General features: G+C 41.6%; 1 protein-coding gene across 2 annotated transcripts; it reads left to right on the top strand.

Moving 5' to 3' along the window:
- Nucleotides 1-215: 215 nt before the first annotated feature.
- GDAP1 (ganglioside induced differentiation associated protein 1) lies at nucleotides 216-13539 on the top strand. Of its 2 annotated transcripts, XR_007630489.1 has the most exons (7): nucleotides 216-551; nucleotides 751-943; nucleotides 2171-2344; nucleotides 4890-4984; nucleotides 5444-5558; nucleotides 10096-11071; nucleotides 12642-13539. XR_007630489.1 is itself a non-coding variant. In XM_050328749.1 (6 exons), exons 1-6 carry the CDS (start codon nucleotides 501-503, stop codon nucleotides 10476-10478), a joined length of 1011 nt encoding a protein of 336 aa, XP_050184706.1. In that variant the 5' UTR covers nucleotides 216-500; the 3' UTR covers nucleotides 10479-13539. The 2 variants fall into 2 exon arrangements, 1 of the variants encoding a protein (XP_050184706.1); XM_050328749.1 differs by having other exon boundaries at nucleotides 10096-13539.
- Nucleotides 13540-13747: the final 208 nt, after the last annotated feature.

Here is a 13747-nt window from a genome sequence, read left to right as displayed (position 1 = left end):
CGTTCCTTCTTGCTATGACGTATTTCTCAGTAGAGGATCTATGCCCAGAGGGTCCAATTCAGGATGTCATCTGGTAGTATTTTTTTTTTCTTCCCCAAGCACATGATGCCAACGTCCCTGAAATTCATAGTGGAAGCGTTTGTTCAAGAAAATAAACAAATAAATATAAAAGGGAAAATAGTGCCATGTGACCTTTTCCACTTGCGCATCCATCTTCTTGCGCTTCCCTAGGGGATGCTGTAGAAGGCTTTGCGGGCGGTTTCCCCTTAGGAAGGGTCGTCCTCCGGGCGGTTTCCCTTCAGGAAGGGTCGTCCTCCGAGCGCTGCGGCGGGGGAAGAGGTGGTGTCCTCCGCATCCCCCGGGCATTCCCTTGTGTTGATTTCCAGGAGCGGAGCGGATCGGATCGGCGCGGGGCGGGCCCGGCCGCCGCTCCTGCCCGCGCAGCCTCCACCCTGCCCGGCGCCGCGGGCCGAGCCGAGCCGGGCCCAGCCGAGCCCGTGATGGCGCCGCTGGTGCTGTACCACTGGACGCAGTCCTTCTCCTCGCAGAAGGTGAGGGGCGCGGCGGGGCGCAGGGCGGCGGCCTGTGGGCCCGGATCGACCCTCCCGCCGTGCCGAGAGCCCCTGCCCGCCCGCGGGGGAGCGGGGTGCGGGCATGGAGGGAGGAGGCGCCCGTGGCTGCGGCCGGGGCGGGCCGGGTCCGGCCGTGCGGGGAGTGCTGCCCCCGGGGTGAGCCGTGGTGCCCTTGCAGGTGCGGCTGGCAATAGCTGAGAAGGCGCTGAAGTGCGAGGAGCACGATGTAAACCTGCCGCTGAGCGAGCACAACGAGCCGTGGTTCATGCGCCTGAGTTCTTCCGGAGAAGTACCTGTCCTGATCCATGGGGAAAACATCATTTGTGAGGCGACGCAGATTATCGATTACCTGGAAGCGACGTTTGTAGATGGTAATCCCGCAGGCATTTCGGTGTGAGATCCTTCCCCTCGCCCCATAGCGTGCCAGCAGTGCTGGGGGCAGCTCTGTGTTGCTGCGGGAAGGTTCACTCAGGACGGAAAATGCTTAGAGTCTCAAAATAAATGGGCTCTCCTAATGGTTGGCAGGGGGGCTGAAAACACGTTCCTTTAAAATGAACTGAAGGCCTTCCAGCAGTTTCTCAACCCTTTCAAGTAAAACCTGCCACTGTCCTCCTTAACCCTTCAGGAAGGATGGAAAGGCAGGAATGGCAGCAGCAGTGTGCTATGCTAACGTTGAGGTGACACTGCCATGAAGAATAAAGTGTTGAACAAAGGTGCATGACCGTGGTTGTCGGGCAGGTCCAGACTCTGTGAGATAAGAAACACTCTTAATTCCAGAATAAACTTGGATGGAAAAATGAAAGTAGAATAAGCAAATTATTTTTGGAGCCAAAATGGAGTGAAAAGGTAAAAGAGTAGGAAGAGAAACCTCAGAAGTGATCACATGCAGGCTTTTGAAGTTCTTTGTGTCTGTATTGCCAAAAAAAAAAAAAAAAACTAGTTCAATTTTTGAAGGAAATGCAGAGCTGTATTTTTTATAGGTGTGAAGATGGCAACATTTTGTATTTCAGGGACTTAGGGTTGTGATTTCTAAGGCCTGAAGAAAACTTGATTGTTGAGAGAACATAATTTGTATTTAATGCTGGCTTTAATCAAAAAAGGAGGAGTCAGGGCCCAGGTAGATCAAAGGCAGGGTAAAACTCAGTGGTGTGCAGAATATTTCTAACCATGCTTTGAGTAGGATTCCTATACTGTAATTTTTGCAAGCATTACAACAATAGTAATGTTTCAGCCTTAACAATTTCCTGGAAACTCAGCTGTGCCCTACTGTGAGAGCACTATAGGGTTGTGTGTCATGGTTGCCTATTCCTAGAAGAACATAACAGATGCTGAATCCATTTTTCTGTTTTGAACAACTCTTAAATATGTGTTTATGTGGGTTGCTCCATAGGAATTGGAATTATTAAAACATTTTAGAATGAAGTATGTGTATATACATTTCTCTGAGCTGCAACAACAGTATTGAGTTACAGTGGGGAGCAAGTGAAGCTTTCCTAACTGTGGCTCTGTCATCTGTGCCAGTTGGACATCATTGAAGGAACTTTGGTCAGTTACATGGTTCTTCTTCTCTTAACTTTATTTTTAACTTTGTATTGCAGAGGAAGTACCAAGATTAATGCCAGAAGAGGGGAGCATGTATTATCCAAGGGTACAGCACTATAGAGAGCTTTTAGACTCCTTGCCTATGGATGCCTACACACATGGCTGCATCCTGCACCCCGAGTTAACAGTGGACTCCATGATTCCAGCCTATGCTACCAGCAGAATTCGTAGTATGTACTGGTATAGCTCTGACTGTCTATCTGTAGGCTTTTGCATTACATTCATCTTCCTAAATGCACCTTAAGCAGAAGATACTGAGCACAGTTTATGAATTTTAGTTGCAGTCCTTGATGATTTGTTCATGTACTTTTTATTGATTGTGTAGTCTCTTATCATTTGAAAATGGGAAAGAGGAAGTGTTGTTTTTGAGGTGTCTGTGGCGTTAATTTTTGTACTATGGTAAACTTTTAATTAATGCTTTTATGTTTCCTTCTAAGTATTACAAAAGTACTAAGTAGTTCTAGGACAAGGATCGAATCCCAACAACATGGCTAGATGATGATTCCCTGTTTACGTTATATTCTGAGATCTTTGATTTTTTTGTCAATGTCAGTGGTTTATATTGTGTTGACTTTTTTGTATGATATTTTAAAATGCTCCGTAGAAAACAGTCAAATACTGCAGAGACTTTGAAATGTAATACTGCTATACTATTACTAAATTCATGGTATCATAAATGGTGATACAGTGTTAGTTTGAGAAATTCTATTTCCAACAAATTTTGTTATCCTCCCCCTTAAAATTTTTGGGAAGTCAATTCTCTTATTAGAGAACTTAACCACACTTTTATGTTGTCAGAAGTAAAGGCAGGCAGTTAATTTTCCATATAGTTGCATGAATTATGTAACTGAAGTAACATAGAATCATAGAATGGCCTGGGTTAGAAGGGACCTTAAAGATCATGTAGTTACAGCCCTGCTGCCATGGGCAGGGACACCGTCCACTAGAGCAGGGTGCTCCAAGGCCTATCCAGCCTGGCCTTGGAGACTTCCAGGGATGGAACATGCACAGCTTCTCTGAGCAACCTGTTCCAGTGCTTCACCACCCTCATAGTAAAGAATTTCTTCTTAATATCTAATCTAAATATACCCTCCTTCAACTTAAAGCCATTCCCATTTGTCCAAGAAATTAATTATTCTCCTACATCAGTGTACTGTCTGGTTTAGTGGGTTTTTTCCCCCCAAATGTGAATACTAACTGTTTATTGAGCAATTGTGCTTCACTCATAGACATTGTTGATATTTTTTTTTGTTTTCACATGTTAATAGTCAGTTCTTTTATTATGGTTCACTTTACAACATTGTCTTCTGCATTTCTCACTTTATGTGTTCTTACCCTCTAGCTTCTAGCTGGTATAAATTGTTGTCAGTTTGCACACGTTCATAGTGGTTGAGCTAAAATTGTCACTCATCTAAATTGGGATACTTTCTTACCTTTTTATACTTAAAGCATAGCCTACTTTTTTGATTTGAAGCATTTTTTAAAAAAGCTCGTGGATGTTCCCAAACAATTCCTTTGCATGTTCAAACTTCTCCTGGATGGTTTAGTTTTCAGTTTTGAAAGGCTAATCTTTTTCAGACTGCTAGATGTAATAAGGCATGAGCCAGTTCTGTATTATGTTTATGTGTGCCAAATCCAAGCAAGTAATTGCATATGTAAGATTTTAGTTGTGTGATTACATCCTTCAATTTCTTCATATACTATGCTGAAGGATGGCTCTCACAGCAATGTCAAGTTGAAGTGAATATGTAAAACAGTGAGTTCATTATTCACTAGAAAGAATTTTTATCAGTTTGATTTATAAGACTTAATTGGAACTAAACTTAATTGCCAAGTACCAGTGAGAGGTGATTCATGCTCTGTAATTATTCTTTTGTTCTCAGTTTATTACTAGAAAAACTTATTTTTAGAAGAAGACTTATTATTCACTATCTTTTGGTATTCTAGGTCTGTAAGTATGACATTTTCCAGCAAAGTCCCATTTTAAGGAGAGCAAAGGCTATACACATGTAGTAGAAATCAGTAAAATTATCTTAAACTTTTCACATAATTCCTTCTTTAAGTCATGTAATGAATGTTTATCTAGAACATCCACATAGTCCTTATCGAACATTTCCAAAAGGGGTCACATACTTTGGTGTCACATTCTAGCTAACTGAAAACACCATAGTATTTAGGTATTTAGTGGTATTTAGGCTTTTGCTTAGAAATTATGCATGCAACCTGCAGTGACCTTCAGTAAATCTCAGTGTGGGCTTGTCTGCACTTTCACAGCATGACAGGTGTGTTAGGAACTTAGGTACAAAAGCATAAGAGACCTAATGTCTTTGTAGTAGAATTTTTTGGATTTAGCACATATTTTGGCAGCAAAATATTTTTTTCTGAATAAGAGAAAAGAATTAACAAGATTTCCTCATTTTTACACCACTATAGAGGACATCGCAAACTGATGAGCTGAAGGTGTGGTGGGATCAATTTAAGCAGCAGTTCAGTTTTCCAAAACATGATGTTTTTAAGTCCTGACTTGGAGCTGATGCCGTTTGGTGTGATGTTTGTACACAGGCTATTGATCAGTCCCTGTGGATTGCATTGTGAGTACATTTGGATATCTAATATTTGTAATTTCTTTTTTTGTTTGCTTTGGTTTTTGTGGTATTTTGTGTTTGGTTTTTGTTTGGTTGGTTTTGTTTTTGTTTTGTTTTGTTTTCCAATCAGGCCAAATAAGTAACACAGAATCAGAACTGAGGAAACTTGCAGAAGAAAATCCAGATCTTCAAGATGCCTACATTGCGAAACAGAAGCGCCTTAAAGTAAGGAAGCTCTCTGTATTCCACCACTTTATTATGAGCTTGCTAGTGTTAGATTTTCTTGTCACAATGTAAACATTTGTTTCACCTGTCATTACCAGTAGTGTCATGCAGTGGTTTAACCCTTCAAGGCATGAAGCAGTCTGCCCCCAGATCAGCTACACACTTCATGTGTGTGCTGAAGGACTGGACTGGTCCTACTGACTTCAAAGGTAAGTACACATCAGTGCTGGTGTTGGGCTGTTGAGCACCCTGAAGGGTGAGGCAAACCTCAATATGTAGCATCTCTAATGTTTTTCTTCTGTTATCTGAATTGTCACCAGTATCCAAATGGTATCCAGCTATATGGAGAAAATAATCACATTTTATGAATAAACGCTGTAGCATCTTAAGTAAAAGATTCTCTGATAAAAATATAAACTCTGTATGATGATTAAAACACTAACCTGTGTATATATTTAGTCTAAGCTGCTGGATCATGATAATATAAAATATCTAAAGAAAATACTGGATGAACTGGAAAAGGTTTTGGATCAGGTTGAGACTGAATTGCAGCGTCGAAATGAGGAAACACCAGGTAGGTAAACTATTATTATTGCAAAATCCTGTTGATGCTTTTGTTTCGGGAGAGTGAGTAAACTTGTTGTCAGCACTGTTATAGAACTGGTTTTAAAATGTGTCAATTTGTTATTTTTAGTCTATACTGACATCACAAAAGGGATCAATAATGTTTTAAATACTAGCTTACTTTACGGTCACTGTCAGTGAGTTCTCAGTGTGAGAGTGCTTGATCACATTCTTAGCATAGTATAATTAGCTGCACAATTTTTCAGTATTTTATCAACAAAATCAGAAAAAATTAAACTACAGAATGTTGATGTTGTAATTGTAGGCCTGAGTTCACTATAATGATCACAACCTTAAAGTTTAACATAGGTTTATTACAATCTTTTGTAAATACTCTGCTGATATATGTGGTACATGCAGAATTAGCAACCTGGATAATTGCTTTAATTATTAGGCAACCCACTTCCCTCACCCTCTTGGAAAGCAGTCCCCTTTACTTGCCAGCCACCCAAGTGAAAGTCAAATTGTCACAGAATGAGAGAATCATAAAGGTTGAGAGAGACCTTCCTGATCATCTAGTCCAACTGTTGATGTAGCACTACCATAATCACTCCTAAACCATATTCCCAGGTGCCACATCCTGATGCCGTGTGAACACTTCCAGAGACAATAACTCCACCACTGTCCTGGGCAACTTATTCCAATACCTGACCACTCTGTCAGTGAAAAAAACATTTCTAATATCTAGTCTGAACCTCCTGTGGTGCAACTTAAGGCCATTTCCTCTCATCCTTTTACTTGAGACATGGCAGAAGAGACCGACTTCCAACTCACTAGATACTCCTTTCAATCTCCTCCAGACTAAACAACCACAGCTCCCTCAGTTGCTCCTTGTAAGAATTGCACTCCAGACCCTTCACCAGCTTGGTTGCCCTTCTCTGGACTTGCTCTAGCACCTCAATGTCCTTCTTGGAGTGAGAGGCCCTGAACTGAACACACTAGTCAAGGTGCAGCCTCACAAGTGCCAGGTGCAGCAGGACAATGGCTTCACTAGTCCTGTTCTGGATACAGGCCAAGATACAGGTGGCCTTCTTGGCCACCTAGGCACACTGCTGGCTCATGGTCAATCAGGACCCCCAAGGCCATTTTTGCTGAGCAGCTCTCAAGCCACTCTGCCCCAAGCCTGAAGCGCTGCATGGGGTTATTGTGACTCAAGTGCAGGACCCAGCACTTGGACTTGTTGAATATCATGGAGTTGTCCTCAGCCCATCAGTTCAGCTTGTCCAGATCCCTCTGTAGAGCCTTCCTACCCTCCAGCACATCGACACTGCTGCCTAACTTGGTGTCGTCTGCAAACTGACTCAGAATCCCCTCATCCAGGTCATTGATGAAGATGTTAAATAGTACCAGCCCCAATACTGAGCCCTGGAGAACATCACTTGCCATCTGGATGTAACTCCATTCACCTCCATTCTCTGGGCCTGGACATCCAGCCAGTTTTCCCTCAGTGAAGAGCGCACCCATCCAAGCCATGAGCAGGCAGTTTCTCCAGGAGAATGCTGTGGGAGTGTCAAAGGCTTTACTGACTTCCAGTTTCCTGGATCCTCCTTCTGACCCTTCTTGTAGATGAAGGGTCACTAATTCCCAGTCAACTGTGACTTCTCTGGTTAGCTAGAACTGCTGGTAAATGATTGAGAGTGGCTTAACAAGCTTTTTCCAGCTACCTTTTTAGTCTTGGGCACATCCCATCTGGGCCCATAGACTCATGGATGTCTAAGTGGCATAACAGGTCACTAACAATTTGCTCCTGGATTATAGGAGCTTCACTCAGCTCCCCGTCACTAACTTCCAATTCTGGGAACAACTTGTTTTGGTATTGAAGACTGAGGCAGAGAAGGCATTAAGTACCTCAGCCTTTTCCTCATCCCCTGACACTGTTTCCTCCTCCATTGAGCAAAGGATGGAGACTCTCCTCAGCCCTCCTTTTGCTGTCAGTGTATTTACAGAAACTGCTTTTGTTGTCTTTAACTGCAGCCTTTAAATTAAGTTCTAGTTTGGCTTTCCTTATAATTTTCTCATGCATAACCTCACAACATCCTTGTAGTTACTTTCCTCCTTCCAGAGGTGATACACAATCTCTTTTACCCTGAGTTCCAGCCTAAGTTCCTTGTTTAATTAGGCTGGTGTTTCTCCCTGCCGGCATAGGGGAGATGAACACAGCCTGTTCCTGTACCTTTAAGATTTTCTCCTTAAAGCATGTCCATCCTTCCTGGACTACTTTGCCCTTCAGGACTGACTCCCAAAGGACTCTGTCAATTAATCTCCTAAGCAGGCTGAAGTCTGCCTGCTGGAAGTCCAAGATGGCAGTTCTGTTGGCACCTCTCCTTCCTTCACCCAGAACTGAAAACTCTTGTCATTTTGTGGTCACTGTGCCCAAGACAGCCACTGACCATATTACCCATCAGTCCTTCTCTGTTCACAAACAACATGTCTAGCAGGGCACCACCCCTGGAAGGCTCACCTACCAGATGAGAGGAAGGAAGTTCTCTTCCACACATTTCAAGCACCTCCTAGACTGCCTTCTCTCTGTTGTGTTGTATTTCCAGCAGACATCTGGCAAGTTGAAGTCCCCTGTGGCTGGAAATGGAGAGACTTCTGCCGCCTTCCTGCAGAATGCCTCTTCTGCCATTTCATTGTGGCTAGCAAGTCTGTAACATACAGGTCAGGACATCCCCCAGACCTTTGCCAAAAGGCACACAACCTTGTCACCATCCTAAATTCTGTTTAAATGGAATTAGTCTTCTGCTTATTCAGAATCTGGTTCAACTCCCAGTGGTGCTAATAGGAGTCCTTCCTCTGACTTCACTGGGAACTGCATGAAGCATCAGTCAATATCAACTGCATCTGCTCAAATCAATAACTTTTTGCATTTAGTTCTGTAAAGAGCTATTGTAATAATTACTGGTTACTATCACAACTGTAGGTTTGAGCCAGTGATTGAAAATCTAGGTTAAATTTTCTACTGACTCAATAGTGAAAGAGTCACAGAAAATATTTTTACTCATAAATGATTTTGTTCAGCAAACTACATCTGTGTCACCATTGCCAGCAGCCCCTTGCTTTTTCTGCTAAGTAACCTTTCCAAGGACTCAACTGCTACAATTCTAATGAGCTTATGAAAACCGCCAGGATCACAGGATTTTGTAAAACATGGGGACGTTACCTGGCTTTTGGAATTTTGTCTGAGGTATTACCACTTTTGAGATTTGCCATCAGCGCTTCTCCAGGTCCTGGTCAAACTTGTAGCTTCTGCTTCTCTTGCTACTGCTCAAATCCCTCATTGAATTACTGCTACTGCCATGGCAGGTATCTTTCTTTCATGAAGGGAAGCTTCTTTGGTTTTCCTTTCTGTCTTCTTACTTACTTAATGCAGTAGATGAATCTCCTGGTACCCTGGTGTGCTTCCACCAACCTAGATACCCTTGTTCTCTGCAGAGGCCTTTCTTCCAGACATGTTTAACTGGTCAAAATGCACTGGTACCAGCCATGTGCCAAACTGTTGCTTTCCTCTGGTAAATGTGTTGGAAAGGAGATTGCTAAATTCTTCTGTTTCCGGAGAGGTGCTGCTGAATGTTTGTGCCAGCATTTTTGCATGCCAGTTGCGTGGGAAGAACTGTGAAAGGATGCAGATGAGAAGGGAACAGCATAGTCCTATTTGAGAACTAGGCTAGAGCAGAGTATTTGTGCTGGCAGCTATGATAACTATTAAGTTTCATACCTTGGGTTTCAAAAGCTCTCAGTGTAGTCAATACAGGTCAGCCCCTTCAGGTGGTGGTGGTGGTTCAGATCACTGACAACGCTCTGAGCCATCCCAGGAAGATTCATCTCTTCCCTTTGACTGTAGAGGGAACCTGGGGTCTCTATCTGTGCTCCTGACTGGTGGTGAGCAGTGTGAATATCTGTCGCTTCTCAAACATCTCAGTGTAAAAAACCCATGGTCACAAAAGAAGGACAGGTAGAAAAGTTCCGTCTTCTCACTGAGCTGGTGTGTTTGGTGCAGGTCAGTTGTCTGGTTTTGACGTGAAAGCCTACAGCAATTTAGCTGGAGTTAGTTCTTGAGTGAATGCCATAGAGCTGAGTGACATAGGCAAGATGATAAATTCTTTAGACAAGTGGTAGCTTTTTGCTAAAATTTAAACTGCCATCCTCCTTTCCAGTCCTGTTTAATTTAATCCAGATTTGAGAACTGAAGTTAAGGAAAATAACTGTTTACTGTGAGCTTTAATTTATGAACCTGGATCGTCACTCTTTTTTTCCTTAACAAATGTAGTCCCGGCTGCTGAGCCTAAGACTTTACAATGTTGTGCAAAGAATGAACAGGGATTACTATAATATTCATTAATTAAAATCACGTCTTAGCTGAAGTGTTGTTGGTGTTTATTAGATGGAATTTGAAATAACACTAAACTAAATGTTAGTGCATGGAAGCTTCTATGTGTGCTTGTATTCCATTAGCTCCTAATTCTTTATGTTTTATCTCTGCTTAGAAGATGGAAATCAGCCTTGGCTCTGTGGTGATTTCTTCAGTCTGGCAGATGTATCACTTGCCGTCACATTGCATCGCCTGAAGTTTCTGGGATTAGCAAGAAGAAACTGGGGAAATGGAAAGCGGCCAAACTTGGAAGCCTATTATGAGCGTGTTGTGAAGAGAAAAGCATTTTACAAAGTTTTGGGACATGTCAACAATATATTAATCTCGGCTGTTCTGCCAACGGCCTTCCGTGTGGCCAAGAAAAGGGCTCCGAGGGTTCTTGGCACCACCCTGCTGGTCAGCCTCCTGGCAGGAATGGGTTACCTTGCTTTCCTATGTCTTCGGAAGAGGTTTGCCAACGTGATGTTACCGATTAGAACCAGGCAAAATTATTTTTAGACCTGTCTGTCCCTGGTGGTGAGTGGAAGACGTCTCTCCCCCCCCAAGGAAAATATCCCCAATAAAATATAAACATAGAAGAAAGATTATGTCTGTGAATTAGAACATTGTCACGCACTAATCATCTCCTGCTGTTATATAATTGGGTAGGCAATGCTGAGATATTTTTCAAAAATGTATGTTGGGGGGGCAACAAAGGAAAGTAGAGACTTTCTTTTCAGCCAAGGACTTATAACTGTGACAGTGCTTTGTTTAGGTGGTTATCATCTCCTTTACCCAGTAGCTGACCTAATTATAATGCTTTTATTCAATAGATATGCAGCAATGTGACACCTTTTCACTGTAGGTGAAATGCATTATTGTACAGAAACTGGCATTGTTAAAATACTGAAAACAGCTCTTTAAATGCTCAGAGTAGAATTTAATTGGAACATCGGCTCTGTGCCTGTTGTGTACAGGGGCAAGTTTCTCTATACTGATTAATGTCTATTGATTTACAGTTGGACCTTTAGGAATGTGTTTAAAAGTAGTCTTATGAAGCCACTTTTGTCACTGTATGTTCATCCAGCAGTACAGGAAAAGACTTGAGACAGGTAAGAACATCAGTGATTTGTGGACCACACGAGTGAAATTCTCCAGAGGCATCACTGGACAACAGGTCCTAGATTTTTGCTGAAATGGGGATGAAAAACCTGACATTTGTCTTTCAAAAGCCTTTTGGGCTTAACCACAAACTCTGGCAGAATCGAATCAAACTATCTTGGTGCACATTTACTGCTTTCATTGGAGTGGCTTGATATAATTGCCTCTGTGTGAGTGTTCATTTCTCACTCTGAGCACTGGCTATTTTTTGCACACTTCTTGGCTGCTTTAACATTTGCAGGTGCCTCTATGAAATGTTTGCCCCCAACATGCCACAGCCAGCTAGAAAATGTATGCACAACAATGCATTTTTAAAAGTAATTTAAAATAGTTCACTATCTATCAGTGTGGTTAGGTAGCCTAGATTGAAGGTGAAGCTGTAATTTAGCAATCTGTTTACTTAAGGAGAGGTATCATGTTGGTGGTAAGTGAAATATATAGGTCGGTTTGGAGACAGATGATTTGTACTGCAAATTTTTTGTAAAACTGCACTCTTGTAGCATGTAGGAAAGCTGTAGAAAAACATTTTGATTACTTCCCACTACTCAGCAGCTGCTGTGAGTTTTATTAGTTTTGAACTGAGCTCCTGTTTCAATAAGAAATTTACATTTACCTGAAAATAGACTTTGAACCGTTTTACAGCAAAGAGGTAGTTGGGAAGGGCTGAAAATTCTCATGACAATTTAGTAAGATTTTTGTATTCTGGATGAATGTCTGAAAGACTCAGAGTTTTGTTTACAGGTTGTACCTAGCAACAAACAAAGCGTAGCTTTAAGTGTTTGCCTGTCATCAACCAGTGCTATCAGGCCTAAGTACATTTTAGATCCAGTGCAGGTGACTTGTCTCTTTGCAAAATTGTTTTTAGTTCTCAGGAATATACTCTGAAATTTGCTGGAGAGAATTGAGGCAGTTTCTGCCTGGGCAGTCTCACCATCAAACACGTATCAATATGGATAAAATTGTTGAATACTCCTGCTTATTATTTAATGTTGTGCTAGTTTGTCTAGAAAGAGTAGACCCAAATCTCATTACTCCTTTTCAGTAATAAGTAACATCTTATCTAGGAAAAAAATATGCATTTTTGTTTGTCCAAAAGGCAGTTTTCTGTAATTTTATTTCACAACCCAGTTGTTCTCAAGAACTTGTTGAATTAAATGTGGTCTATTTAGAAAAGCTTTATTACCTCTAGAGGGAGTTTAATCCAACAATACTATTAATGTGCTGGCAGTTTTAACTGAGTTTGCTGTTTGTGTATTGCAGTTCATCTGCTTTACTTGTAACCATCAAATCCCACTAAGTTAATAAACACAGAGTAAGACCTGTAACTTAATGCTTCCCTGACATGTATTGTGTCAGGCCATCTATAAAGTGTAATCTGATAAAGTCACAGTAAAATTAAATATTAATTAATATTAATATAATATAATAAAAATTAAATGAAATTAAATAGCTTTCTTTAGAATTAATTTATATTTTATTTTTTCCTTTTCCCTTTTTTTTTTTTAAATGTGTTAATTGCAGATAAGAACACATATTGCTGGCTTAGTTTACACTAGCAGACCTGTGGGCTGTGAAACAGGCTAATTACTGAGGAAGTCATTTCGCTTCTCCCCAGACCTCAGTGATTTCTGCACTTCAGCTCCTGCTTGTTGCCTGCCAGGAGCTGCAGGTGCTGTTGGAAGGAGTGAAGTGACCAGCAGATGTCAGTGGTCCTCCAGGGCTCTGCTCCGGCGCCTCTGAGGCAGGAAAGCACTAGTTTTCACAAAGGAAGAGTTTGTGATCTCAGCATAAGAGGGCTGTGAGCACCCCAATCAGACTAGCAGTCTTTCAAGAGCTCTTGAAATAACTGCTTTGGTCTACCACAGGTTGGTTCTCTGATACCTGTCAGTTATGCTTGTGTAGCTTCTACTCTGGGTAAATAAGAAGCTGAAGTTGAAATCATATTTCATGTGAAAATGAAAATGAATGTTACTGAATAACAATTAAACTTATCATCTGCAGAAATGAATGTGGGTGAAACTTTTACAGCAGAAAAGTTGGGATTCCTGGTTTGATTCATGTCTGTTAGTTCAGCTGTTTCATATGCTACTTATTTTCACTGCCCTGAAGTGCTCCATAAAACACTGATTTATGTACAGGTGGCAGCAAAAGGCTTATCCATGATTAAATTCCTCAAAATAGGATGAGCTTTAGAAGCACATATGCTGTATTTGGCTCTTTGTGCAGGATAGCTTTTGTGCTTGTAAAGTTTCTTTTCAGCCTGGCTTATTTTGTTTGCTCTGGTAGCTCTGTATACTCTTCCAATTGGACACACAAGCAGTCTTCTGGTTTTCATTTCCTATTTGCTCTCATATCATGCATCAGGTATATTTCATATCTTTGTGTGGAACCTTCACAATAAACAACGATTCTAAGACCACTTCCTAGACTGGCTTATGTCTTCTGTGTCAGTAAAACAAAGCACATTCGAGGATCACACTATACTGCTGTGAGGAGTCTGATGCTATTCAAGGAGAGAAGCCTCTGAACAGCTTTTAAACCAGCTTAAAAGGTGTTCAGCAGCTTGCCTTGCATGTGTATGGAAACAGCAGTTACAACGATGTGTTCTTTGGTTGCCTGTCTGAGCT

Source organism: Myiozetetes cayanensis, unplaced genomic scaffold, assembly GCF_022539395.1.
Source record: "Myiozetetes cayanensis isolate MyiCay16 unplaced genomic scaffold, myiCay2020 scf1, whole genome shotgun sequence".
Taxonomy (NCBI): domain Eukaryota; kingdom Metazoa; phylum Chordata; class Aves; order Passeriformes; family Tyrannidae; genus Myiozetetes; species Myiozetetes cayanensis.
Note: the sequence above shows the minus strand (reverse complement) of the source record. Positions and strands in the feature narration are given on the sequence as shown.

Excerpts from the sequence above, each read along its gene's own strand:
- GDAP1 (XM_050328749.1), top strand. The coding sequence starts at position 501 with ATGGCGCCGCTGGTGCTGTACCACTGGACGCAGTCCTTCTCCTCGCAG. Across the intron at positions 2,345-4,889 it reads TGCTACCAGCAGAATTCGTA|GCCAAATAAGTAACACAGAA; the intron begins GTATGTACTGGT and ends TTTTCCAATCAG. Across the intron at positions 4,985-5,443 it reads CGAAACAGAAGCGCCTTAAA|TCTAAGCTGCTGGATCATGA; the intron begins GTAAGGAAGCTC and ends GTATATATTTAG.